Here is a 27646-nt window from a genome sequence, read left to right on the forward strand (position 1 = left end):
TCCCTGGATAGGAAGACGACCGCTAGGGGTGGCCAGGGGGTTGCTCAGATCTGGTGTGGATCTGGAGCCCGACCGCGGCCAGGGAATCCCTGCCGTGTGGGGAGGTGGGTTTTCAAGCCATATTTGGACAGGTTACGTAAAGAAAACGCCACTCAGAGCTCACGTTCCGTTTATTGGTACCCGAGGGGCTGGGAGCTGCTTTTCCAGAGAGTCTCCCCTCCCACCCTCTAACGTTTTGCACGTGGGAGGAAGCCCTAAAGGAGATACTTAAGATTGGAGGGAATTCGAATTGGAAAGCCAGGCACCTAACGGGTGCTCATAAATGTCAGGTTCCTTCCTTTCCCTTCCCGGACCGGGAGGAGGCATCCCACCGTGCCGGCTGGTCAACTGAGGGATGTGCTTGGAGATGCGGGGCATCGTCAGGCTAATGAGCTCTAGCCTGGAGGGTCCAGTACTGGCCCCGAAGGCTGGTGTGCGCCTCCAGGAAGCCCTGGCTAAACTCCATCTCTGCCTGGCTGCCCTCTGACTCCCAGTAGAGCGTCTGTTGCCCGCGAAATGTCGTTGTCCTCAGGCTGTGGATATCCCGGATCTGGGAGGAAAGTGGCAGCCCCAAGGGACCGACCACAAATGATAATTAGCTAGCATTCACGAGCCCTTAATATACAAGGTATCATACACCCAGGGTCACATTTAATCCTCACACAACAGCCCTATCAGGAAGACACCATTATTCTACCTAGGAAACTGAGGCTCAGAGAAGTTGTGCTCCTTCCCCAGGGACACACAGCCAGGATGCCAGAGCTGGGATTTGAGCCCAGATTAGTTTGATTACAGAGGCCAGGCTGCCTCCTCCAGGGAGCTGATACCTTACAGATGCCAGTTCTCCCAGAGCACATGAAAACCTCATCGGGGAGGGCTCGGCCCACTCTTCTAGTAAAATTATATCAGGGTCTAAAATCACGCTTCGGTCCTGGGTGAACTGGCAGTCTACATCAGAAAAAGTCTCTTCTATTTCATTCTTGTAGGGAACTCAATAAGCATTTGTTGGTGAATAAGTGGAGGAAACTTTTCTCCCATTCTCTCACAAATGATTTTGAGGGTTTTGATCGGAAGTAAACTCAGTGGGTCCTACAGCCCAGCAAGCCCCAGTCCCTGTCCCCAGAGATGGATGTCCAGAATTAGAGCAGAAGTCAGCCCGTTCCTGTTCCCATCCTGGTAGCCTCACCAAGATGTAGCTGGAATCAGTTTCCTCGGTTCTGGTGCCCATGTCCATGGCCAGGGCACGGATGGCGATCCGGGCCTGTGGAGCCACGTCGATGAAGATTCGGCAGCCCCCCATGTTCCTCCCATCCGGACTCAACGATGGACTCACGATTTCACCCCGGGGTCCAAAGAGCTGCATGTCACATTCTGCAGGGGGAGAGCAGGTGTACAGACTGGGTGTGAACCACCTCCGGAACACAGGAGCCCCCGGAGTGACCACTCTTGCCAGAGGCCAGGGCAGCAGGGCAGCTGGGGAGCAGTGGGGGATCAGTGTGGCACTGTGGTCAAGATCGGGGCTCCCAGGCAGGTCTCCACTGAACCCCATCTCTACCACTTCCCGGCTGTGTGACCCTAGGCGAAGGCTTTAAACGCTCCGCGCTTCAGTTCCTTCTTCTGTAAAGCGAAGGGAACAACAGCACACACTGGGCAGGGCAGTCTTTAGGAGGAATCAGCAAAGTCACACGTGCAGAAGTGCTCCATGCTGCACCCGCCCCAACCGGGGCAGCCCCTCCTGCCTGCGCCTCCTGGTCCTCCCTCAAAGCAGGTGCCTGCGTGTGGGGAGGCTGGGAAGTGAGGAGTGATGACCAGGCAGGAGCTGGTGCCTGTGTGCTGCACGCTGAGGGGCAGAGGAGGAAGCCCCCCAGGGTCCCACTTCTCGCCTGCGGCCTGGGGGAACCCCTGGGGAAGCCACCTTCAGCAAGCTTGGGCTGTGGAAGAGGGCAAGCCCCCTGAAGCAACCTAGAGGGCTCTCCGTGGATACGGATGGGGCCACGGGCTAGCAGGGCTCTCGGGGCCGCCATCCTCCGCACGAGGTGTGCAAGTGCACCCACGCCCTGCTGAGCGGAGGATGAGCCAGGAGGACGTGCACCCAACAGGACTGGGGAAAGAGGCTCGCAGGAGGACCTTAAAGGATCCCGAAGGACCTGAGTGCCGGGGCCAGGGTGTGGGGCCCGCGATGGCCTGAGGGAGGGAGTGAGGATGTCCGCCCATCTCGCCGCAGGGCCCCAGAGAGGAAGGAACACGGGGCACCTCCCAGGACCCCGTCCTGACCGCACATACAGGGATGGGGGTGTCGGGGGGTGTCCGGGAAGGCGCTGCTTTTCATTCTCAGCTCAGCTCCCTGTCTGCCTTGCCCGCTGGCCCGTCGGGACTGGCCCCGTTGGCAGCAGCACCCAGCCAGCCAGCCTCTGGGGAGGCGGGGAGGCTCCATGTCCTCGCCATACCTCGGCGGAAGGCTCCCGGGGCAGGCTGGCTCGAATACCGTAGCAGCACTCCGCCTCGCAGCTGCACGAGACGCTGCCTCACCACCAGCGTGTTGGCTTTGGAGCTGAAAGTCATGCCGGGCAGCTTCCTGCACATCTTCCTCCACGTGAGCCTGCCCCAAAGCAGCAGCATGTCCCCTGGGAAGTGGCAGTGAGGTGAGGACCCGGCACCCCCAGTCCAGGTTGGCAGCCCAGTGGCCTGGGCTAGACTGAGCTGAGTTCAGGTCCTGACTCTCCCACTTACTGGCTATGCGACTCTAAGGAACTGGACGTGTGATCATCTCTCCTAGCCTCAGTTTCCTCATCTGTGAAATGGGGACAACCACACCCCAGTTATGAGCTGGCTGCGATGGTTACACATGGGGATGCACCTGGAGAATCCCCCCAGGAATGGGGCACCCTGGAGTCACACTCACTGGCACCTAGCAGATCCTGTCACTGGCAACAGCTGCTCACGTGGCCCTAGACATACCGGCACTGCAGTTGAGGGAACTGTCGAGGACTTGGAGGGTCACCACCTCACCCAGGGGCCGCCCGATGGCCACTGCACAGTCCGCCCGTGCTGGGCCTCGCATGTCAATGGTTCCTGTTGGCTCAAGGTGCTGCCGGCCACAGGCGCCTGGAAAGGGAGCGGGAGCTTCCAGGTGGGGTATCCCCAGCAGGGCAGGGCCAGGGGCTTTCCGGGCTGGGGAAGGAGACTGGGAGCTGGGGCGGCTGGTGTCCTCCTAGGCCCCGCCGGAAGCTCTCTCAGGCAAGGAGGGGGCTGCGTGGGCCAGAGCATTACCACCCAAGGCAGACAGCCACCACTGACGTGCCAGCAAGAGGGCGGCAGTGTGTACAGTGGGTCACACAGGCGGGGATTCTGACTCTGTGAAACCTTCAGCTTACTTTCCCTTGATGATAATAAAAGTGAGCTTGCACTTTACCAGTGAGGAAGAGGGCCCCCCTGAACCCGGCCTCCAAGCCCATCCCTTCAGCCCGACCGCAGTCATCCCAGCGTCCCGGGCGCTGCAGCCACGGGACCACCCCCAGGAGGTCCCCACAAGGAGCACGGCCTGGCTCTCCCAGGTGAACATGCCTTGGCCCACCCCTCTTGCAGCCAGTCAGCCGCCCAGACAGAAAGGAGGAAGGAACATAACTGGATTCTGCTGGGCTTTCCTGGGGCCCGGGCGGGAGTCCTTGCGGCCGGGGAGCTGGGGAGACGAGGTGGGCCTGGGGCTGGGGCCACTCCAGGGAGGCAGTGGCAGCTGTGGTCTGGCCAGGAGCAGTGGCTTCCTCGTGGGGCACCGGGCTGGGTGTCCCCTGCCCTGCACAGGGCCCAGCCCAGCAGCCCCGCACCGTCACCGGCTTGGGCAAATGCTGGCAGAAGTCGGCTGGCACGGGCACCCGGGCCTGGGGTCCAAGGCAGGCGTCGTGCCGGCGCTGGATGCCATCCCCACACGAGACGGAGCACTGCCAGGAAAGAGAGGAAGGAGTTGGGACTGACCCTGCCGGAGGGTGACAAGGACAGCGGTGACCACAGGCCGGGCAGGATCTGATATAATCTTTGCACAACACGGGAGGCGGGCATGGGTGTCCATGCTCCAGATGGGGAGACTGAGGCTCGGAGAAGTCACCTGGCAAGGATCACATAGAGAGGAAGGGCAGGGTTCAAGCCCAGGTCTCTCACTGTCGCCCTCGAGGCCTCTCTGCCCTGCAGCCCCTAGAGCGGGGAGCAGGCAGCGTGGCTTCGTCCTTCCGCCCTCCGTCACTCATTGCAGCCCGGTGTCCACCCTCCCCTCCCACCCCGCACTGCCCCATCCAAGTGATCAACTCCCCCGACCCAGATGCCCAGGGTCCTCCTGACTCAGGCAGCGGTGGCTGTCTGCTTTGCCTCTTCTCCCTCCGCACCGTGAGCGAGCCCCTCTGCGGGGGCCCTGGCCCTGCTTGCCTTTGTCTCTCCAGCGCCTTGCGAGGTGCTGGGCACGGGGTGGCATTTGCTCATCTGTGGGGAGTTATCAGCCCTTCATCTTCCGGAGTCTCCAGACCTCAGGGCCTCTTAAGGCTTACCTGTCCCCCACGTCTCTAGGCCTTGTTATGTCTTCCATCCCTAGGTGCCCCCGACTGCCCTCTCCCCAAGAGACCCAGCTCTCCCCCTGCTTTCAGGGGATCACAATGAATCAAAGCCCCCAAAGGTCCCCACGCGTGAGGACCCTCGGCCCGGGCACTCGCCAGCCCCAGCGGCAGCACTTACCTGCATCCAGGCGCTGACGTGCCACCGGTAGGTGCAGTCGGCGATGACGCAGGGGATGCTGGCCTGCGGCCGCACCAGACCTACACAGGCCGCCCCGTCCACCTCTGTGTCCTGGCCTTGGTCCAGCTGCACACAGGCCACCAAGCGCACGGCAGTGCCGAGACCACAGCTGGCCGAACATGGGCCAAGGGACGTGACCTTCCACCTGCAGGAAGAGAAGACCCCAGAGAGAGGCTAGGCTTCCCTGAAGATGGCACTGCCCCCGGTGGGCTCCGTGGATGGCCAGCCAGGACAGGTTCCAAGGCCACTGGGATCCAGCAGTACAGCCCCCGAACCCCTCCTGGCTAGTCACAGGGCTGAGTGGCAAGGGAAAGGCTCTGCGGGAAAGAGAGCTCTTTTCCCTTCACAAGGTGCCCCCTTTCTTCCCCTTTATCACAGGACACCCGTGGACACCCAGCTGATTGCCAGTCCGAGCAGCAGGGCAGGGGGAGCGGTGGCCCAGGATGAAGGAGAACAGATCTCCACATCAGTCAGTCCTGCCCATGGTAACGTATCATGTTTCAACAAATGCTAATGACTGACAGTTTTCAGAGCCGGGACAGAAGCCGGACAGGCCGCGCCGGAGCCTGGAGTCCTAGCCACCGCGCTACGCTGCCCTCTCGGCCCGGTGATGCCCCCTCTCAAAAACACGCCTCTGTGGGCCTGGCGCTGTTCTAGACGCCGGGACACGGCTGTGACAGACCAAGTCCCACCCCCCCCCCCCCGCCCACCCTGGAGCATATATGGTTCTCTGCCTCGTGACATTTGGGGCCGTATGCGTCTTCCTCGTGGGGGCCATCTGCACGGTGTAGGACGTTTAGCAGTACCCCTGGCCTCCACCCACTAGATGCCAGTGGCAGCGCTCCCCACCCCTGCCACCCCCAGTTGTGACAATTAAAATGTCACAGGGGCACTTCCCTGGCGGTCCAGTGGTTAAGACCACACACTTCCAATGCAGGGGATGCGGGTTTGAGCCCTGGCTGCGGAACTAAGATCTCACATGCCGCGGGGCACAGCCAAAAAAAAAACCCCCAAAAAACCCAAGTCACAGGAAGGACTCCCCGCCTCTCTGTTATGGCCCTCTGAGCAGAGCCTTGGAAGGGATATCCAGAGCAGACACATTCAAGCAGCGGGAAAGTAGGTGCAAACGCCCTGAATCAGAAGCACTCCCTGGAATGTTCCAGAACATCAAGGAGGCCAGGGTGGCCACAGTGACATTCCAGGGGTAACCAGAGCTCCTGTGCGTGTGAAATTCCCATTTTAAAAAATCCCAGACCATCTCAAATATGATGTGGGAAAATAAACGGGGTGCACATTTAAGCATAGGCAAGGAAATCAAGAGACACGGCTATGGATGGTAAATGGATCATAAAGCTACAGCGATGAAAACAATTTGACTTGGGGGTGGGAATAGGTGGGGGAAATAAAACAACAGAGCCTGGTAGAAGCCTCGACACAGATCCAACCCACACGAGAATTTAAGATGTGATAAAGGGGGCACCTGGAGGGATGCAGCAAATGTTGCTGCTAGTTAGTGATTTGGAAAAATAGAGTTTGCTCCCCTACTTTGTGACTGACCCCAGATAAATCACAGATGAGTTAAAGGTTTTAATGTAAATAAAGTCTTATCTGTAGTGGTGTATTTCTTTAAAACCAAGGAGACATACGAAGGAAACGTGGAGATATGCTAGCATCTATTAAATCTGGTGGCGGGACATGGGTGACTGTTGCATTCTTTTCTGGATGTTTCTGTATGATACAGAAGAGCACGGCATTATTTAAAATGCAAAATTACAAAGAAGAAAGCACGGGAGAACTGTGAACAAGGCAGGTGAATACTTGCCCTTCCCTCTCGGGCTCCAGCCTGTCTCCGGACCCTACTGGTGTGAGCTGTCTGCCCCCGTGGCTTTGGCGGTGCTGTGCCCCAGCTGGACACCCTGAGGCTCCACTCAGATGCTGCCTCTTCCACTGGAAAGCGCCCCTGCCCTCCCCACCCCGTCACCCCCATTAGAACCGACAGCACTGCCTGAGTTTGCTAGAGTGTCTCCTCTGACACCGAGTGCAGCCTGCCGGGGGGGTCCTGTTTCCTGTGCCACCGAGCTGCCCTTTAACCCCCACGGGCCTGGCCCGGCGTCGGCACAGGCCAGGAGTTCAGGCTGCCTACTGCACATCCTGGGGCTGCTGACCTGGGCGGGCAGGGCTCCGGGCTGCAGGCCTCCTGCCGCTCTGGGCGAGGCAGCCCCTGGCACTGGGTATCCGGCAGGATCTCCTCGTCCTTGTCCTCCCCGTGGGCGCGGGCGCAGTACAGGATCCTGTGCGCGACTCCTCCCCCACAGCTCACGCTGCAGGCCGCCAGCTGGTACCGCCACCTGGGGCAAACCGGAGTCAGGGGGGGCCCCGAGGAGTGGGGGGCTTCCCCTCACTTCCCCAGACTGGAAAGGGCCTGGAAAGGTTCTCTCTCTGGGAGTCACTTCTACGTCTCCACCGAGAGGCTCAGCACAGTGGACAGAGAATATTCAGAAGACCCCATTTTACAGAAGGGGAAGCTGACATCGCAGCTAGAGAAAGCCCGCGCGCAGCCACGAAGACCCAACGCGGCCAAAAATAAATAAATACATAAATTTATTCTAAAAAAAAAAGAAGAAGGGGAAGCTGAGGGTGGACGTGTCCAAAAAGCAGTGGGGGGAGGGGCAGGGCACCCAAGGGGCCCTGCCGAGATGTCTGTCTCCAGTGGGAGTCCTAGCCCCACCGTCACCTGGACCCCGCCCCTGCCAGCACTCCCAACCTTCCTTCCCACTGTGTTTGCACCAGCACCATCCAGCGAACTATATGTCTCCCCCATCAATCTTATTTATCACCTGTCTCTCCCTTGCCCCCAGCATCTACTCCAGGAGGGCAGGGATGCCCATCTGTCTTGTTCACTGCTGTGTCCCCTTGTGCCAGAACAGCACCTGGACATACTTAGTAGGTGCTCGGTAAAGAGCAAGTGATGAGAAAATGACCCATCAACCACACGCGCCCTCAGCGTCCCAGATCCTGTGTGACGCACATCACACACTTCAAAAGCCCCCCAGTCTTCCGGGCACCAATACGATCCACTCCTGCAGGTGAGGACGCCAAGGGTCACGAGCTTCACGGGAGGTAACGATGCCACCTCCAAGAATGCCCGCCTAGGACCACCTGTCTCCTTGGCACGGGGCCCACCTGGCAGGGCAGGGCTCCGGGCTGCAGTCCTCGAGGGGCCTGGGCCGGGGCGTCGGCCAGCACTTGGAATGAGGCAGGGAGACAAAGCGGCCTTGGTCCATCCTCACACAGCGAACAGCCAGCGGCACCTGCCCCCCTCCACAGGTCACGGGGCACGGTGCCAAGGCTCGGGTCTCCCACCTGCAGGAAGGAAAGGCCAGTGCTCCGTAGGAAGCCACAGCCAGGGTAAGACTCCTTCCTCCCTGGGGGACCCAGACTGCTGCCCCCCTGCAGTGCCCTCCCCCGGACTCACCAAGCCGGGCACGGGGCAGCCTGGCAGACCTCCTGCCGGCTCCCAGGCTTGCTTGCCAGGTCACACAGCTCTTCCCGGACGGGTGTCCTGAGGGCAGAGTCCATGCACACGAAACGCAGCTCCATCAGGCCTGCTGGGAGGAAGGAGGGACCCCGCGCCCCAAGAGGGGGGCTCAGCAAGGACCATGGGTGCCCCACTCTCTGAAGAGCTCTAGCAGACGAGGCCCACGTGGATCTGAGTCTTGGCTCTGCCACTCAGCAGCTGTGTGACCTTGGACAAGTGACTTAACCTCTCTGAGCCTCAGGTTTTTCATCTAATGGTGCCTGACTTGGAGGGATATTTATAAAGATTTTTCAAGGGGAGCTATACAGTGCCTGGTGCATAGTAGGTGCTCAAAAGTGGTAACTGCTCTTATAAATTGAGGGGCATTACAACAGTTGCTATATGAAAATCTCTTACTGTGTTTATCACCAAGATGTTATTAGGACCGTGTCCTTGCATCTCTCTGCAAAAGTATCCGCAAAAGAAATCTCTGGCCTCAATTCTAAACATCCTGGAGTTTACCTGAGCAAGTGATTAGGGTTTTAGTTTGCTTATTTATTTATTTATTTATGCCGCACAGCTTGTGGGATTTTAGTTCCCTGACCAGGGATTGAATGCTGGCCATGGCAGTGAAAGCGCTGAGTCCTAACCCCTGGACCGCCAGGGAATTCCCAGGGTTTTAGTTTAAAACACTGTGTATCTTAAAATTAATTTTGTTTCTCTGGGTTGGCCTCCAGGAAGCTCAGAGCTAAGTTTGGGGCCCATCTTAGACCTTAAGAATACGCTCTTGGGTGCCAATATGGCCAGGTTTTATCATCATTTCCTACCTTCCAGCCAGTCAGTGAGCACGTTCATGTGGCTGTCCGTACTTGGCCCCAGTCTCCTTGCTTATAATGTCACGTTCTTGTGCAGCTGGATTTTTTGTAAGCCACCTCAGATGCTTTTTTTTAGAATTAGCTGACCCTCAGGGGCGTCGGGGTCCTCACCTTGACCACAGGAGACGGAGCACGGCCCCGCCAAGGGAGTCCACACGTGTGCAGCATGAGCCTCTGGCCTGGCACTGCCCGCTGGGGATGCAGCCTTCTCCCCTGGAGACTGGGCATCTGGCTGCAGAGGGCAAGCAGCAAGCTGGTGGGTCTGGGCTTCCCATCTCCACACCTCTGGGCACCTGGCCCTCCACTCCCACCAACCCCAATCTCTTCAGGAGAGAACAGAAGTGGTTACCAGCACCCCAAAGGCCGCCCCTCCCCGCTGCTCCTTTCCCGGGAAGCCTGCTTCCTGGCCTCCAGGGGATGCCCTCACCACACGCCCCACCTTGGCCTCTGCGTCAGCATCGGTAGTCAGTGTGGGGCACAACCGCGCTGGGGCTCTGGAGCCAGATTTGCAGGCACGCTTGGCCCTGCGGTCCCCCCCAGCCGGGGGCGGGGCACGGGGATAGGATTGGCCGGCACCCTTGTCTGAAAGTAACACCACCCAGCCTGAGCCCGTGGACGCAGGCAGGAGCGTGGCAGCGTCTCTCTGCGCAGCAGACGACTGACAGCGTTCCGTCAGGGTCTGCATTCCTCAGCCTGCTTCCCAGCAGCTCTGAGATCTGTTTCTAGGATTGTCCTCTGCCCAGGGCCTCCCGAGGACAGCAGCCCTACACAGGGCAGTCTTCTAGCTCTGGCAGGAGGCCAGTGGTAACCAGCGCTCCCCATTCTCCAGTGCCCAGGATACTCACATGGCCCCAGCCCGGAGGACATGCCACCTCGATACAGGGCTCAAGGGCAGGCGGCTTCTCGTCTGCGGAACAGGGCCCAGCAGTTGCTGGCGCCCCCATGCCATCTGCCCCCTGCACACACGTCGTGTTCTGCACGGCCGGATCTGTTCCACAGGCCGACGAGCGCGCATCTGGCATCTCCCTGAGGACGGCACAAGACAGCCATTAGGCCCTGCCTCTGCTCCTGGGGCAGAAGGCAGTGAACCTGCTCCCCCATGTCCAAGAGCCCGAAGGGGGATCCCCGCCGAAAGGCAGAAGCCAGGGGCCTTTCCCCGAAGCCTGGATGAACGGCTGCTGGCCCTCCACTCGGCACCCAGGGTGCAATGACACCGGCCCTGACCCTCCCGCCTTCCAGAGGCAAAGGTGGGCCTCCAAGCAGACAACCTAGCAGGTGCTGGGAAACAGGTGCCAGATGCAGTCGATCACCAGTTCAGGGACAGCAAATGCATCTCCTGTGGCAGCCCTGAGAGGTGGCGGCTGCTTGGAGAGCTGTGTTGAGAAGGATTCTGAGGCACGACTGGCCCCCAGGAGGAAAGAGTGGTGACTGCTACGTCTGCCACGGATGCGGGGCGTGTGGGGGAAGACGCCCAGAGCCACGTGTGGACCACCAGTGACCTAGGCCACCTCCCTCCCCAGTGGACAAAACTGGGGTCCAGAGAGGGAGGGGACTTGCCCGGGTCACCCAGGCAGTTAGTGGCAAATCAGAATGATAAGCCTCTGTCAGCTGGGACACTGTGGAAATGACAATAGCAGTGACAAAGTGACATTTATTGCTTTACATCCGTGGTTTTGCTTGATCCTCGCAGCCCTCCATGAGCAGAGACTTGGAAGTTCAGAGGCGGAAATGGCCAGTCCAGCGCCTCCAGGATAGGAGGTAATTCCAAGGTCGGCACTCACCCAGGGTGGTGGGACCTGGCCAGAGGCCTCAGGAAAAGGGGACACTCAGAAGGGGCAGGGCTCAGCACAGGGATAAGCCCTGCCAGGGAGACTCTGCCTGGATCTGGCCTTGCGGTGGGGGGTGGGGGTGGGGGCCCTGCCCCCCTCCCCGTGCTCACCTCCGGGGGCAGGGCTGGGAATTGCAGGTCTCCACGGCCGCTGGCTGCTGGGCCAGCGCTCTGCACCGGGAGTGGGGCACCGTCCTCAGGAGGCCGCCCTGGGCCTCCACGCAGCGCACCACCCGCTCCTGCAGGCCCCCTCCGCAGGAGGCACTGCATGGGCCGAAGTCTCCGGCTGCCCAGCTGAGGAGAGGAACAGAGCATCGGGCCCCTGGCCGGGTCCCCAGGCGGGAGGCCGGCAGGTCTGTCTAGGCGAGTCACTTCCCTGGCCTGGCCTGGGCCCAGTGTCCCTTCAGGTACCCGGACACCGCGCAGGTACAGCCAGCCCAGCCCTCCAGCTCTCCAGGTGTCCCCAAGCTGCACCTGAGCCTGGGGACCACTGTCTAAAAGTGCCGGTGGGCGGCTGCCCCAGCCCTGCCCCCAACAGGGACGGCCCTGTCCCTAACGCTGTGCTCCTGCCAGGGGGTGGTCCCCTCCCTGAGCCGACGACAGCACAAGCCTCCCAGGCGGGGCGGTCATCCCCCTGGAGCGGTGAGCGCCTGAGCTCAGAGACGGCCCGTGAGCCACCCCGCCCGCCCGCCTGGAGCCACGGGCACACTCACGAGGGGGGACAGGGCACGGGGGCACACGGCTCGGACCACGCCGCCGGCTGCCGGCTCCCTGCGCACCGGGCAGCCTCCACCCACTCGTTCGCGGCCTGGTCCCGACAGCTGTGGGTCACCCAGCGCAGCCCTGCGGGGGGAGAGGGGGCTAGACCGCCTCCGTGCGGGGAGCAAACCAGGCTTTCGGGCGAGCCCTGCCCGGGGCCTCACCTGCCCCACAGCTCACCGAGCAGGCCCCCCGCACGGGGGCCCACGCCCAGGCCGGCCGATGCTCGGGCTGGAAGTAGGTGAAGGTGATGTCTGGGCGGGCGAGGCTGCCATACTCCTCACCGTAGCGCCTGTAAACCTGCACGAGACACAGGGAGAGCCGGGGCCTGTCCAGCGGGCTCTCTGGGGGCCACTGTCACGGCCACCTCCTCCGGGAAGCCTTCAATTTTTCATTCCTCCATCCCTATACTCTTTCCCTCAGCAAGCCATCACCGATGCTGACCCCAAGCCATGCTTTGAGGACGGCCCGGTGACCAGGACGCTGCCCTAGGCTCACAGTGGGGTGGGGGAGGGTGGGCTGGTGGTAGGTGCGGGGATAGAGGTTCGCACAGGGGATTATGGGAGCACGGAGAAGGCGCCAAGGTTGACCAGGGTGGGCACCTGGGGGGAGGCATGGAGGCCGGGTGAAGGGGTGTTCCAGCAGAGGGGAGCCCAGGCCCGGCCTGGGGTGAGACCAGCACAGCTCGGGCTTCTGCAGCAGGAGATAAGGCCCAGGGCTGGGCAGGAAGGGGCTGGATCAGGGGCCCTGTAGCTGTCTGGCAGCTTGGGCTCGAGCCTGAGGACACAGAGAGTTAAGGAAGAGTGTCCAGCAGGGAGCCTGGGTCTGTCTGTACTTCAGGAGGGTCACTGGGTCCTGTGAGGGGCCAGCCTGGCGGGCAGAGGCCAGGAGGACGCCCCCAAGGTTCCAGCAGCTACTCCCACGACACCTCATCTGGCCACATGTCACAGTCCTCTGCTAAAATGCGGGTTCTTGGCACACACACACCCCCCCAGCAGGTCCTGGCTGAGTGTCTCTGAGAGGGGCCCAGGAATCTGTATTTTTTACCCTCACCGCAAAGGATGACAACAGAGCTACTTGACAGCCAGCCCTTGGAACAACGTTCCCAGGGCGGGGAGGTGGATGAACTGGGACACGTGGGGAGGTGGGGAAGGGGTTAACTGTTCACTGGGGGGCTCGCTCTGGCCTGGCCTGGACTTCTGGGGGAGCCCCTGCTGCCTCCCCCCAGCCGTGGGAGCAGAGGGTGGGGCTGCTAGACCAAAGTGAGGGGCCGTCGAGACTTGGACTCCCCCACAAAGGTTGTCAAGGGCTATTTCAACGTCCACGACTTCCTGCCCACCCTCCAGCACCCTCCTCAGCAAAGCACATGTGGCGCCACTTGCAGACGAGGTTACAGCGTGCAGGACACATCCAAGCACAGCCGGGGCTCCCAATTCCCTCTGTCCCAAAGAAACAGCAAGAACCAACATCCACCCAGAGCTGCCTCTGGGCCAGGGCCTGCCGCCCACACTGCCCGCCCATGACCCCAGGAGGTGGGACTGCCATCTGGTCCCCACTCCGCAGATGAAAATCTGCGGAACCCAGCATCCCTGCCAGAGGAGAGCGAAGCGTGGGAGGGGCATATTCAGGTTCCAGTTCTGGCCCTCACAGCGCCCGCCCCTTTGTCCCGGAACTTCTGGGTGTGTCACTCCCGCTGTTAGGATGGGGCATCCCAGGCCTTGGGCACTTCGAGATGCGAGTCAGCACGCGCTTCTGCAGCCCGGCCACCTTCCGTGTGCACGTGCGGGGCGCCACACAGTCTGCCAAGTGCTGGCTGTGCATCGTTTTGAAAAAAAACAAATGCATCTTCACGTCACGTAGGTCTGCTTAGTCTCATTCTGCAGACGGGGAAACTGAGGCTCAGAAAATTAAGTCTTCTGTCCAAGTTTCTGCAGAGCCAGGATTTGAACTCTGGGCTGAGTCCCTAGCCTGGGCTCTTGACCCCTGGGTCACCCTGCTTCCAGCTCTCGAGCTGCCTCTGCTCCTCCTGCATTAGATGCCCCCGCGGTGGGTCTCTAATCTGGGCACCGGCCCAACCAGCCTCTCCCACGGTCTCGTGCCCCCCACCCTCCTTCGTCCGGGTCTGACATAGCCCGACCCCAACTCCGCCCTACACAGACCCCCAGCAGCTCCCCAGGCCCCCAGGAGGAAGCCTGAACTCCTCACACGGCCAGCAAGGCCCCTCCAGGTCTGCCTAGCCCTCCAGCCTCCTCGCCTGGAGGGTCCCCTTCCTCCCTCCCTCCTAAGCACCCCTCCTGGGCACGCACTGCTCGCTCAAGACACTCCCCTCCCTGCTCGGCCTGCAGCGTCACCTCATCTCAGACCGCGGCAGCACAGCCCCTGTCCCAGGAAGCCCCCGACCCCTGCACAGGGCTCTCCCTCTGACCCACTCTCCGCACTCCAGAACTCCCGTGGGCTCCGAGCACGGCGACCCCAGGCCCCCCAGCGGCCGCCGAGAGAATGAAGCGGTGTGCGTCTGAGCTGACGGACCAACGGACACCAGGGGGAGGCCCCCGGTCACCTGGATCTCCATGTCGTCCTGGGTGGGGCCCTGGATGCGGATCTCCTCCAGGCGGGGCAGCCGGTCCTCAGTCAGGGTCACTTTGTACTGGATCTGGCTGTCCTCCAGGAGGGAGGGGTAGGTGGTGCTGGGAGAGATGCTCGCATTCCCGGCCACGACGTAGCGCCCACGGAGCCTCACTGCTGTTGGGGGAGGGGCCGTCAGCACCACAGAGACCCCCCCCCCCCACCGTGGGAGCCGGCACCGCCCCCCTCACAGACAGGTCCTGTTTAAGGAAAGGCGACGACTGGGCCAACAGGGCATGACTTCCACGGCCGCACCTGCCACTCCCGCCCCAGGATCCCCAGCCTTCCCGGGGAGCGGGTCCCCTGGCATCCCACGCTCTGAACAGGGTGTCTGACCACGGGAGGCTCCCCCCGCGGCGACTCTGTGCCTCTTCCTGGAACCTGGCGAGCGCCGTGGACCTGCTCCCTCACCAAGTGCACTCACAGCCCGCTCTACGGGGGCTCAAGGACCCCAGGGCGAGCCCCCCAACCCGGATTCAAAGGTCAGGCCAGGGCGCCCCCGGAAATAAAGACCCACAGCGGCGTTAAGTGAAGAGGTCGGCCTTGCCCAGAGACAGGTCTGACCTGCGCCCTGTGTCTGACCTGATCCGGAGTGTCTTTGTTTAGGGTAGGGGCTGGCCACACCAGAAAGACCAAACACATGACTTAGGGTGGTGGCCTTGAGTCACCAAGCCTCAGCCAACCTGAAGACTGAGATCGTCCAGGGGGCGATCAATCCGTCCCCCAATCGTGTCTACGTAACGAAGCCCCATAGCACCTGGACCCTGAGCTCAGGAGAGCTCCCAGAGTAGGCAGTACGCCGTGTGTGTGGTCACTTTCGAGCTGGACACGGAGCCCTCCCCGACGCTGCCCTAGGCATCTCTTCCCTTGGCTGGTTTTATTTTGTATCCTTCCCCTGTAATAAGCCGGAACGGTGAGTGTAACAGCTCTCAGAGTTCTGGCGGTCCTCCCAGTGGATCATCCAACGGATGGCGGCTTGGGGAACACCGCACTTGCAGTTGGCATCAGAAGTGACGGCACCTTGGGACTGTGCCCTCGACCTTCACGGTCTGGCTAACTCCTGTGGGCGTCCTCCGGCCAACTCACCCAGGTGCGTGAAGAGAGGCCTGTGGTTGATGACGCATATGCTGGTCAGGTTGGGGGGAACGGTCAGGAACGTGACATACTCTAGGAGGAAGCGGGGGGCGGGGGAGGCGAGGGGTGGTCTCAGGTCACTCAGGTCACAGTCAAAGGGAGCAGATTTCAGCACCAGAGGGAGGCGGGACTCAACTCCTCGACTGACTTTGCAAAAGACCTGACCTGTTCTGTAAATAGATCAAAGTCAAGGATTTTCCAAGCATAACGTCCCTCCCGTTAAGAGTCCTTGAGCAGGAGAGGAGAGGACAGCCCACCACAGATTTCCCAATGTCCGTATTTTTTCTGCACCACGGGTACACTGAGCAACCGTTACTGATGTGCCACAATCCCAGCAGTGGCCTCTCACCAAAATCTGAGCCTCGTGGGGAGGCTGGCAGAGAGGAACGTGGAGGCTGAGGCCGCTAAGAGGGCCCAGGGCTGAGCCAGAGTGCGGGCCCCGCCACCGAGGCAGCCGGCACCCAGGCTCTGGGCTGAGGGGTTTCTTGGAGGCTGGGGGGAGCCCGGCCCTTCACCCCCAGGGAGGCCCCTACCTCTGGCTCTTCCGGCCGTGAAAGAGCCGTTCTGCGGACGGCACGTGCTGTTGTCCCCGCCACACACCTGGCACACATCTCGCACCTGCCCGGAGGCCATCCTGCCGTCACAGCCAAACGTCTGAGCAAAGGAGAGTGGCAGGTGAGACCCGGGTGATGTCATGGGACGGTGCTGGCCCACTGACACCCACAGCTCAGAGGTTCACACAACCAAACGGGGCATTTCTGCAGCTTCTGACATCCGTGCAGGGGGCAAGCTGAAATGACCTGTCCAAGGTCACAGCAAGGCTCTTGACTCCAAGCTCGGCCCTGTATCCCAGCATCACCCAGTGCAGACTCTACTGCGACTTCATGGGGGCAGCACCCCCCAGACCTGACCCCTCGAAGGCCCCTTAGCATCTTGGTTTCTGATGGGCGAGGCCTCGGTGCCACAGTGGGTGGAAGGCCACCTCCACTGCCCGAGCACGCCTACCTTGCAGCTGCCCGACACGCACAGGCTCAGGGTCCCATCCTCCTGAGGGCTGCCTGGCACACACCGTGTCCCATCCAGGAAACTGTCCCCACGCCTCACAATGAAGCTCTCGCCAACGGCCCGGCACACATATCTACACAGAGCGTCCCCTGGGAAAGCAGAAGGACAGGAAACCCGGATGGGAGGGTGGCAGGGAGCCGGGAGGGCAGCGGCCCTGTGAAACATGATCCAAGTGGGTCCTCACCGACCCCCAAGCGCCATCCCGCTTCACTCTTTGCATTTGGGGCAAGGTTTCTATTTCCCACCTGTCCTGCCTCCTGAGGCAGTAATCACATCGCGACGTAATAAATGTTACTGAATTACGAGCCAGGGAGCACGCTCGGTGCTTCCCCTGCGTCATCGCGCTGACTCCTGCCAGCAATCCTGGCAGCGAGCTACGCCTCTTGGCTCCATTTTGCAGATGGGGAAACCGAGACTCAGAGATGAGAAGTCGCGGCCTGCCCTGCTAGCCAGGGTGGGATGCATGATGTGTCTGATGCAGGACCGCAGCCTGCTCTCAACAGCATCAGGGTGATGGTGGGTCTCCCCCAACGGCTCTCCCTGCCCCGGGGTCTCAGGCCTGGCTCGCCCCGGCACCCCCCGGGACCCACCTCGACTGTACTGCTCGGCTGTGCCCCAGCGGTAGAAGGAGGTGCTGCCCGGGGAGAGGCGCAAGGGCTCCCCGTTGGTCTGCGCGCACTGCTCCGACATGAACTCCAGCTGGGTCTTCTCGCAGGCCTGGTGGAAGGAGGCAGAGGACGGGCACAGGAGGGGCCGGGGCAGGGGGCCCGGGGCAGGGGGCTCAGGCAGGGAACCCTCGCCCCGGGAGAGAGCAAGGCCCCCGGCAGTGCGCGGGCCAAGACGTGGGTTGGAGCCCAGCTCCTGGCTGCACCTCAGTTCCCTGCTCTGTAAAGTGGGGATGTCGAGCCTTCCTCCGCTGATGGGGGCCTACCACCCAGCAACAAAGAGGAAAGCCGGCCAAACAGCACTGCGGGTGGGAGGCCCCAACTTCAGAAAACGGGGCTGAGTATGTGTATTCGCTATGTCTGTGCCTCTAGAGACAGGTAATTGGAAAAGTCACAGGAGTCAAGAGCAAAGGGCTTCCACACAAGAACCTCCACGGGCGGGCGTCCTGGCCTTTTTTGCACTGGAGTCAGAGGAAAAGAATCCGAGTGGCCCTGCCAAGCAGGTGCGGGGACCGCGGCTGCCCTCCTTGCAGGCCTGGCCCTCCCCCAACACCAGGCAAGGACTCCGTTCTCCTGGTCTGGGGAGGCCTCGGAGTCGGCCTGGAGAAGGTGGGGGCAGGGGGGGAGGGAGGGAGGGTCTCACCACGTGCAGATCTTAAGTCAAGGCCAGAGGAATCACTCCACCCCTTCACACCCACTCTGATGGCCATGTGGGAAACACAGGTAAGTGCTAGAGAGGACGTGGAGAAATTGGAACGCTCGCACTTTGCTGGTGGGGAGGCCAAATGGTTCAGCTGCTGTGGGAAATGGCTCAGAGGTTCCTCAAGGACTTAAACGTAGAATTACCATGGGATCTGCCAATTCCGCTTTGAGGTGTACACCCAAAAGAGTGAAAAGCTGGCACTCAAAAAAGTCCATGTACACACATATTCATAGCAGCACTATTCCCAACAACCAAAGATGGAAACAGCCCCAACGTACGGACAAATGGACAATGGATGAACAGATGAGCGAAATGTGGTCCATCCATCCAGTGGAATACTATTCAGCCATAAAAAGGAGTGAAGTTCTGGGTGGGAGGGAGACCCAAGAAGGAGGGCATATATGTATACGTATAGTTGATTCACTTTGTTGTACAGCAGAAACTAACACAACATTGTAAAGCAACCATACCCCAATAAAAAAATAAGAAAATATAAGAAAAAAAGAATAGGGACTTCCCTGGTGGTGCAGTGGTTAAGAATCTGCCTGCCAATGCAGGGGACACGGGTTCGAGCCCTGGTCCGGGAAGATCCCACGTGCCGCGGAGCAACTAAGCCCGTGCGCCACAACTACTGAGTCTGTGCTCTAGAGCCTGCGAGCCACAACTACTGAAGCCCGCGTGCCACAACTACTGAAGCCCATGTGCCTAGAGCCCGTGCTCTGCAACAAGAGAAGCCACCGCAATGAGAAGCCCATGCACCGTGGCGAAGAGTAGCCCCTGCTCACCGCAACTAGAGGAAGCCCGCGCACAGCAACAAAGACCCCACGCAACCAAAAATAAATAAATAAAATAAATAAATTTATAAAAAATAAATAAAAAATAAGAATAAACTGTAAAAAAAAAAAAAAAAAAAAGAAAAGGTGTGAAGTTCTGATACATGGTACATGGCTGAACCTTGAAAACAACACGGTGAGTGAAAGAAGCCAGATGCAAAAAGTCACATATTGTATGATTCCACTTATATGAAATGTCCAGCGTAGGTAAATCCACAGAGATAGAAAGTAGACTGGTGGTTGGCAGGGACTGGGGAGAGGGGGCATGGGAGTGACTGCTTAATGGACCTGGGGTTTTACTTTGGGGTGATGGAAATGGTTTGGAAATCGATGGGGGTGGTGGTTGCATGATACTGTGATCATACTACACGCTACCGAACTACACAATTTCAAATGGTTGATTTCATGTGAACTTATAACTAAAAGAACTGCCCATGCTCTGGCGGTAGTGGACTTGGCTGCCGGGAACGAGGGTTGTTCTCAGCGCAGAAATGGGCAGCCCTGCACGACAGTGGCATCCAGGGAGGGAGGGGGACACTTCAGGGCGGCTGCTTTCAGTGGCGGGACCGTCCTGGAGAATGCACAGTGGTCCCAGGGCAGGTATTAATAGCACCACGTTCACTCTCAAAACGCCCTGTGTGAACCACAAATTACAGCCGCCCTGGCCCTCGGGCTCCTCCGGACCCAGTGCTGCCAACGGCCCCCCCTCACCCTGCCCGGGAAGCAGGCCTACCTGGCGGTTGCACATCGTGGCCTGCAGGTCGGCACCTACGCACGCACGCCCCCCAAAGGCAGGTCTGAAAAGGCCCCCGAGACATGGGTGAGAGGTGAGGCGGCCCCCCGCCCCCCCCCCCCCCCGCCAGGGAACGTGCAGCAGCCACCTCCCCGGCCCACGGAACAGCGCCCCCCGCGCGGCACCTGGGGTTGTTGCACTGCCGTCTCCTGGTGACCACACCTCCTCCGCAGGAGCGGGAGCAAGGACTGCCCGGACCCCAGCTAGACCAGTGCCCATGCACCGCCCCCACGGGGGCCAGCTCCGCCAGAGAGCGGCAGTGACCCTTGGAGCACCACTGCAAGAGAAGGACGGCACCACGTTCCACACCCAGGGCATCCCACACCCAGGGCATCCCACGCCCACAGGACCCCACACCCAGGGCATCCCACACCCGGGGCATCCCACACCCACAGGACCCCACACCCGGGGCATCCCACGCCCACAGGACCCCAACCCGGGGCATCCCACGCCCACAGGTACCCCACACCCGGGGCATCCCACGCCCACAGGACGCCACACCCGGGGCATCCCACGCCCACAGGTACCCCACACCCGGGGCATCCCACGCCCACAGGACGCCACACCCGGGGCATCCCACGCCCACAGGTACCCCACACCCGGGGCATCCCACGCCCACAGGACCCCACACCCGGGGCATCCCACACCCACAGGACACCACACCCGGGGCATCCCACACCCACAGGACCCCACACCCAGGGCATCCCACGCCCACAGGACCCCACACCCGGGGCATCCCACACCCACAGGTACCCACACCCGGGGCATCCCACGCCCACAGGTACACCCCCCCACACACACACACACGCGCACACACGCACTGGACCCCCATCCTGCTTTGGAGCCAGTGCTAAACAGAAGAGGGCCGAGCCGCTCCCACGGGACAGGGACCGGAGGAAGGGTGGGCCATGCAAGGCAGAGGTGGGGCAGGGGCACTGGGCCGGGCGCAGGACGCCAGGTGGCCGCTGCAGGCCGGCGGGGACAAGGGGGGGGGTGGTCACTCAGTCACGGGAAAACTTTGCCTCCTCTGGGTGGCGGGCGACTACCCAATCCCCGTCTCCAGGCCGCCACGCGGGGCCCGGGGTGACTGTCCCTCAAGCGCCGCTCTCTCTGGAACAGCCAGGAGGTTGACTGGCCGGGCCAGATGCCCCGCCCGCCCCGGCAGAGTCAGGCGCAAGCCTTGGCTGTTAGCTGTTATGAACCGCCTGCAGAGGGCAAGGCGAGCGCTGTGTGCACGCGGCCATCCTGCTGCCCACCTGTCCTGACGGGGACCCAGAACAGGTCCAGGGCCCTACACCCCCGTTTACTGAGCTCCTCCTGTCTCCCACCCCAGGGTGAGGGCTGCAGGCCGCAGGTCTGCGTGAGCGTGTGTGAGCTCACGCACACACACACACACACACACACACACGCTCACATGCTCCCTCACTCCCCGCTCTGACCTTCCCCACGCCACACTCTGTCCCATCCAGGAGAGGAATAAGGAGGCGGCTACAGCTGCTTTGGTCCAGGGGGTCCGTGTGGCAGGAGAGAGCCTGGCACGTGTCCTAAGAGGGGAGACAGATGGCCAGCTGAGGGGCCACAAGGGCCTGCGGGGTCAGCGTCCAGCCATCGCTGTCCCTCGCAGACCACAGGAAACAGTGACACAGCCGGCTCCCTGGGCAGTGGTGGGTGGAGAGGACAGCCGTGGAGGACTTCTCCACCAGGAACAGGGGCAGTGACCAGGGCCCACAAAAACGTTTTCATTTCTTTTAAAATCAGAAGAAAAAAGATGATCTCTTAGATCAGAGAGAATGTTCTAATATATAATATTAACACTGTATTTATAACAATACGCGTAAAACTCTATTTCACGAAAGCACTAAGATATAATTCCTAATGTTTTACAAGGGGGAAAGGGCTCACCAAGGCAAAAGTGCCTGCAAGTCCTGTGCGGTCCTGGGATGGCAGTCTGTCTTTGGGGTGCCTGCCCCCCTTCAGCTCCCCTCCCACTGCCAGCTCCCACTCCGGCTGTAGGGTTCAGCTCGGAGGTCACTTCCTCTGGGAAGCCCTCCAGCCCCCATTGGGTGGGAAGCCCTCGGTAACTGCCTATGTAGGATCAAGGTCCATGGGCTCGGGGGCCCTATCAGGACCAGCTCTACCTAATTTGTGGGGCCTCGTCAAGAGGAAAACGTGGGGACTCTTGTTCAAAAATTGAGAATTTCGAGAGGCACCTGACAGTCTGGGCCAGTGGGGTCTCACAGTGCGCAGGGGGGCAGGAGCGGGCAGAGGGAGGCCCAGAGGCGGAGGGGCGGGGTGGCCGTGCGCATCACCCACTGCTGGACTCACGAGGTGCTCCCTGCGGAAGGTGCAGGCGACCGCCGTCGGGCCGAAGGCGACGCGGCACTGCTCGTCGGCGCCGTAGTACAGGCCGGGGTGCGCCTCGGGAGGGCGCCCCGCGGGCTGGGACTGCGGCCCCGGCGGGTCCCACACGCAGCGCGCCCGTCCTGCGCTGCGACAAGGCCGCGGCTCAGGCGCGGGGCGGACACCAGGTGGGCGCGGGATGGAGGAGTGGGCGCGGGAAGCGGGGGCGTTTAAAGCGGCGGGTCGGGTGGGCGAGGACGGGAGTTGTCAGCGCGTGTGCCCCACCAAGAGCTGACCCTGGGCTAGGACAAGGCTCGAGCCTAGGGGAGGGGGGGGGGAATGCAGGGGCAGATGCAGGGGGCGGGGGAGGTTGGCGAAGTGGGTCTGCGAAGGGATGAAAGTGGACAGGGGAGAACTGAGGGGTGGGCGCAGGAGTGGGACGGGATGGAAAGAAGGAGGGAGGTGGCGCGTGGGCGGGGTGGGGGGTGGCCAGAGGGATGGGCTGGCGGGGGCGGGGCGGGGGCAGAGGTGGAGGGGTGGGCAGAGGCGGGATGTACGAGTGCCTCCTGAGACGTGCTGGGAGCCCGTGGAGAGGTGGGCGCGGGAACGCCACGGAATGGGCACAGGGTTGAGGGCAGATGCAGGGGTGGGTCCGGGGACGGGAAGGAGGGGGGCTCGCGAAGCGGAGATGCGGGCGTAGGGAGGGGCGGTGCTGGGGGGTGCCGCTACCTGAGCAGGCTCAGCAGCTGCCGGCGGCTGCAGGGGGACCACGCCGGGCCCCCGCGGGCGGGCGCGGCGCCGTCGGAAGCCATCACGTGGCCGCTGGGCCCGCAGCCGCTGCCCGGCGCGCCGTCGTGCTCCAGGCCGAAGCTGCGGAGGCGGCGGCGCTGAGGCCGGCGGTGGCCAGGGTCCCCCCACCCCCACAGGGGTCGCCCCGGCCTCGCCACCAGCTAACCCGGCGGTGGGCCGTGTCGCGCGGGCGCCCAGCCTCAGTTTCCTGCGCGAGGGAGCGCTGGGCCGACCCGGTGGCTCCCGCCTCTTTTGGCTAATACATATCAAAAGGCTTTTAAAATGTGCAGGCCAAACGCATCCACGGTGTTTTGAGCGTGGGAGGCCATGGCTCGAGGGCCTTTGGGGCCCTGCTGCTGACGGCTTTCTTGACATGGGGGTGGCTCGGTGTGTAAATGCACGGACTGAATGTGTACTGGTGAAGTGAAAAGGTCGGACCTCTGGCCAATGTTTCTGCTCCCAGTGGAAGGCAATGGTTTTCAATTCCTTTTTTCCCTCCAAACAAGATAGATGGAGGGGGCTTCCCTGGTGGCTCAGTGGTTGAGAATCTGCCTGCCAATGCAGGGGACACGGGTTCGAGCCCTGGTCTGGGAAGATCCCACATGCCGCGGAGCAACTGGGCCCGTGAGCCACAATTACTGAGCCTGAGCGTCTGGAGCCTGTGCTCGGCAACAAGAGAGGCCGCGATAGTGAGAGGCCCGCACACCGCGATGAAGAGTGGCCCCCACTCGCCGCAACTGGAGAAAGCCCTCACACAGAAACAAAGACCCAACACAGCCAAAAATAAAAATAATAAATAAATAATAAATAAAAAAATTAAAAAAAAAAAAAAGATAGATGGAGGAATTGTGATGGGTGGTGGGTCAGCTGGGTGAGAGGTCAGACGGAGGTGCAGAGCTGAGAGCGAAGGTGCGCAGCCGCGGGCTGCTGTGGGGATACGAGCCCCAGCCTTGTCCGTGGAGGTGGCTGTGGGAACCCCTCAGCACTCTCGGGGGGGCCGAAAGGCCTGCGGGTGGGAGGGGGGCTGGTGGGCAAGGAAGTTAGACACCCACTTTTCACTTTAGGAGTCTCTGTGCTCTGAACTTTTACAGCAAGCAGGTATATACTTTCATAATTAAAAGGCTAAAAATCAAAAAGGAAAGAAACCCTCCACTCCGGGTGAATAATACATAGGAGCACAGATTTGCCCGCAGAATGTATAGCAGTCGTATCAGGAAAGGTCTGGAAACAACCTAAATATCTAACAAGAGGGGATGAATTAAGTAAATTATGGTGCGTACAAAAAAACCCAATATATGTTGTAAGAGAATGTTTGGGAGAAATGTTTGGGATATATTGTCACATAAAAAAGCAGTTAACCGATATACAGCATAATCCCAAATTTACAAATAAAAAATTATGTGTGTATGTGTAAAGAAAAGATGTTTTCTCTAAGTGGTGGGATTTGGGATAACTTTTGCAGCCTGCTTTTTCTTTACCTGAATTTCCTACAAAAATTACTTTTTAACTCCTAAGTTTGTTTTGCCTGTATTTTGAAAAAAAATTTTTTTTTCTTTTAATCCTTCGGTAATGAAGAATCAGATTTCCCAGCCCTTGCCCCCGCCCACCCTCCCTAGTCCATTGGGGTCAAGAGTACAGGCTCCTTCAGCTCGCTTTTCTAGGGACCACTGCCAGCCACGACCTCCCCTCCTGGGGGCCCAGGTCACGTCCTTGTCCGGAGCTTGGGGACAGGGGTTGGGGCCTCTTACCTGTGCCCAATCTCATGGGCGATGGTGACCCCCAGATCGAAGCCGGTATCCTCAGTGATAAGGCAGCTCCAGGAGGAGGAGCAGACGCCACCCAGCTGGGTGACCCCCCGAACCTGCCGGTTACCATCAGGCAATTCCAGGTCAAACCTCAGGAAGAGAGAACAGATAGCTGCGCAGTGCTGAGGTGCCTGCCCACCGCCGGGCTACCTTTGCAGAGAGTGGGAGCAGCTCCCCGGCACGCTGGCACGCCAGTGGGGAGCTCGGCTACCTGGTGACGTAGAGGACCAGGTCGGCGTGGCCGGGATCCGCGTCATCCTCAGGGTTGACCGTCCTGCTCCACTCGCAGACGCTCAGCAGTGATGCGGTGATGTTGGCTGTGATATTCGGAGCATCCTGAGGGACCGGTAACAGAGCGCACATGTAGGGGATCCACCCCAAGCAGGGCGCGGACCACTGCTGCCATCTCAGTCCTCATAACAACCCTATTACTGTCCCATGTTACAGATGAGGAGACTGAGGCTCAGCAGTGCCGCGTGCCAGGGCAGAGCTGGAATTCAGGTCCAGGCCCGGCTGGCGGGAAGCCCTGCCATCACCCCCACTGCTCTGTGCGCATCCGCAGGCAGAAACCGGTTTCCCAGTGACTGGGCGTCCAGCTCAGCGCCTACCTCAGGCTGCGTCAGGATGACCATCTTCACCAGGTGCACTCGGAACTGAGCTCCCAGGGATGGGTCCCTAAGCAGCTCTGACCCCTGTGGAAGGGCAGGCGGGAGAGGTGATACGTGTGTGTGGGCGCTGCTGACTTCCGGGGGCCCAGGGCGGGGGCGGGGGGGGGGGGTTGCCTGGAGAGGATGCTTCATCAGCAGGGAGGGCACCCGAAATGCTAGTCCTTGGGCCTGGGAGCCAGCCATGGAGATAGTCAGAAGGAAGGTCAGCCAACACAGAGAAACCCCGAAACAACGGGATGCGAGTAACTGCCATTAGTCTAGAACATTCCTTTCAAACACGGCTTCTCTCGGACTGGATTTACCGTGTCCTTTCCCATCTCTGTCCACCTGCCTGAAACACCTCTCTCACCTCTGCTCGCTTAAGCTGCTCATCTCCACGAGGCAGCCTGAGGGCCTCCTCCCCCTCCGTGAGCCCTTTCCTGGGCACCCCAATGAGAAGGCTCCCCCCACCAGGCTGCCAGCTCTCCCAGTACATCTGCCAAGATGCTGATTGTGGTCGACTTGCATTGCGGTTGCTTGCACCAGTTTGGCCTCTGAATGAGACATGGCACCCAGGAGAGAGGACGTGGTGCCACCGGCCTCAGCTGACCTGAGTCTGAACCCAGGCTCTTCCCCTTCCTACCTGTATGCTCAGGATCCTGTTTACTAACCTCAGGACCCCAGTTTCCTCATCTGTAAAATGGAGAGAAAGCCTTCCATGGTTGTTGGCAGACTTAGGAACAGTGCGGCTGGCATGAGGTGGGTGCCCAGTCACGCCACCGGCCATTACCACGACTGGCACCATCTGGGCAGGAGCCAATCTGCAATCTACCACCTGACCATCCTTGGCCCTCATAAAACATATTGAATGACCACAGGGAGTGTGGTTCGATTACCAAATTTCAGCATATTCGAGGTGGGGGGAACCCCCAAAGCTTGAAAACAGTAGCTTTCAAGTGACCTAGAGGGAACATCTTCCACCTCTGGAGTTGGCAGGTGGAAACCCAAGCAGGCTTGTCCTGGACTTGAGCCAGCTTTTCCAGGGGTCAGGGCTGCATGGGTGTGGCCTCTGGTACCCAGACTCCCTCCCGGGTGTGAGGCCCAGAGAACACATGGGAAAGGAGAGGTGTCGGAGGGCCCGGGGCTCTGAGATTGGGGGATCTTTTCCTTCTGTCCAGAATAGCTGGGCATACCTGAGGCTGGGGACAAGATGGTACTGAGGACCCCACGTTCTAGGATGGCTGCCTGCCCTCTGGGGCCAACTTACCAGGGGGGCAATGCCGGCCCTGCCGCTGCCAGCGGTGGTATTAATCTCCTGACGTTATGGAAACGTACCTGGCCGCCTAGAACACGTGTGTCTGTGTGTGTTTCACATGTGAATGCGCTCGTGGTTGGGCACAGCCCGTCAGACTGAATGTGACCATCAGGTGTTGCAGTCACCTGTTTCTGTGCTGCCTCTTTTTCTCCGAGGTAATGGTTAGTGGGAGCTGTGCTTCCTGCCCCACCATTACCCTTAGAAGCCAAGTGAAGGGGAGGCCTGCGGACATGGGGGTACCCACAAGAAGGGCGCTGGGAGAGCCTGGTGTGGGGCAGCCGGGCTGGCTGCTGGGGCAGTGCTGGCCGACATGCCCATGGATCAAAGGGACGTTGGGGGAGAGGCCAGGCTTGAGGGTCCCCAGGCGAAGGGACCCAAGTAGCAAGAGGCTGGGGGTTGCACTCCCCAGTGGGGTAAGGGAGAAAGAACAGATCACGCCTCTCCCCACCCCAGGGCCCTGAGCCCCAGGTGTGACCCCAGCCTCAGGTTCACACTGAGCTCAACCCCCCAGATAAGCCAGCTCACTGACGCTCTGCACAAGCCCCGGGTGCAGGGCGCTGTGTCCAGAGGCTCCCGAGGACGGGCTGGTCGTGGACGGCCACTGCCCCGCCGGACTCCTGAGCCCTCGCCTGGGTCAGCGCCGCCCACAGAGCCCGCTCCCCACGCGAGCACTCACCGTGTTGAGGTTGGTGAGCACGTAGCGCTCCGTGTCCTCCCGGTGAGCCTGGTGGACGTCGGGGCCCACGGCCACCAGCAGCTCCAGGTGCAGGAGGCTCCTGGCAGCCCGTCTCCGGAGGCGAGGGGCGGGAGGACGGCCTGGCGGGGCGGGGGACGGGGCCGAGAGCCAGGGTCCTAGAGAGCAGGTGAGATGCGGCTTTGACCTCGCAGCCCCCACGGCCACGCCCCTCCGTCACCCTGCGCTCCTGGGCTTGGAGATGCACCGCTTACTGTGGGGATGAGGGAGTGGATGGGCCCGACCCTCGCTTTCTCACAGGGAATGTGGGGAGCCAGAGAGGGCCTGTCTCCTGGCACAGGGAGACTGAGGGAGCGGTTCCTCTTTTTTGTTTTTTAATCACTAATTGGCTAAGCATTTGGTTTATTTATTTGTTTATATATTTATTGAGGCATAGTTGAT

The 27646-nt window shown here is 60.7% G+C and overlaps 1 protein-coding gene across 1 annotated transcript in view; it reads right to left on the bottom strand.

Annotated features, from left to right (window-relative positions):
* Positions 1-162: 162 nt before the first annotated feature.
* Positions 163-27646, bottom strand: part of ADAMTS13 (ADAM metallopeptidase with thrombospondin type 1 motif 13) — a 32598-nt gene continuing 5114 nt past the window's right edge. The window contains 28 exon segments of the mRNA XM_059926002.1: positions 163-589; positions 1226-1410; positions 2487-2663; positions 2998-3144; positions 3665-3977; positions 4759-4963; positions 6984-7166; positions 8002-8181; positions 8294-8423; positions 9322-9442; positions 10056-10236; positions 11150-11332; positions 11752-11881; positions 11962-12097; positions 14358-14539; positions 15509-15589; positions 16090-16210; positions 16562-16710; positions 17212-17338; positions 19556-19619; positions 19741-19892; positions 21055-21159; positions 21941-22103; positions 22685-22825; positions 24493-24639; positions 24761-24885; positions 25158-25241; positions 27188-27363. Coding sequence (XP_059781985.1) covers positions 425-589; positions 1226-1410; positions 2487-2663; positions 2998-3144; positions 3665-3977; positions 4759-4963; positions 6984-7166; positions 8002-8181; positions 8294-8423; positions 9322-9442; positions 10056-10236; positions 11150-11332; positions 11752-11881; positions 11962-12097; positions 14358-14539; positions 15509-15589; positions 16090-16210; positions 16562-16710; positions 17212-17338; positions 19556-19619; positions 19741-19892; positions 21055-21159; positions 21941-22103; positions 22685-22825; positions 24493-24639; positions 24761-24885; positions 25158-25241; positions 27188-27363 — 4253 coding nt within the window. The 3' untranslated portion in view covers positions 163-424.

Source organism: Balaenoptera ricei, chromosome 6 (assembly GCF_028023285.1).
Source record: "Balaenoptera ricei isolate mBalRic1 chromosome 6, mBalRic1.hap2, whole genome shotgun sequence".
Lineage (NCBI taxonomy): Eukaryota > Metazoa > Chordata > Mammalia > Artiodactyla > Balaenopteridae > Balaenoptera > Balaenoptera ricei.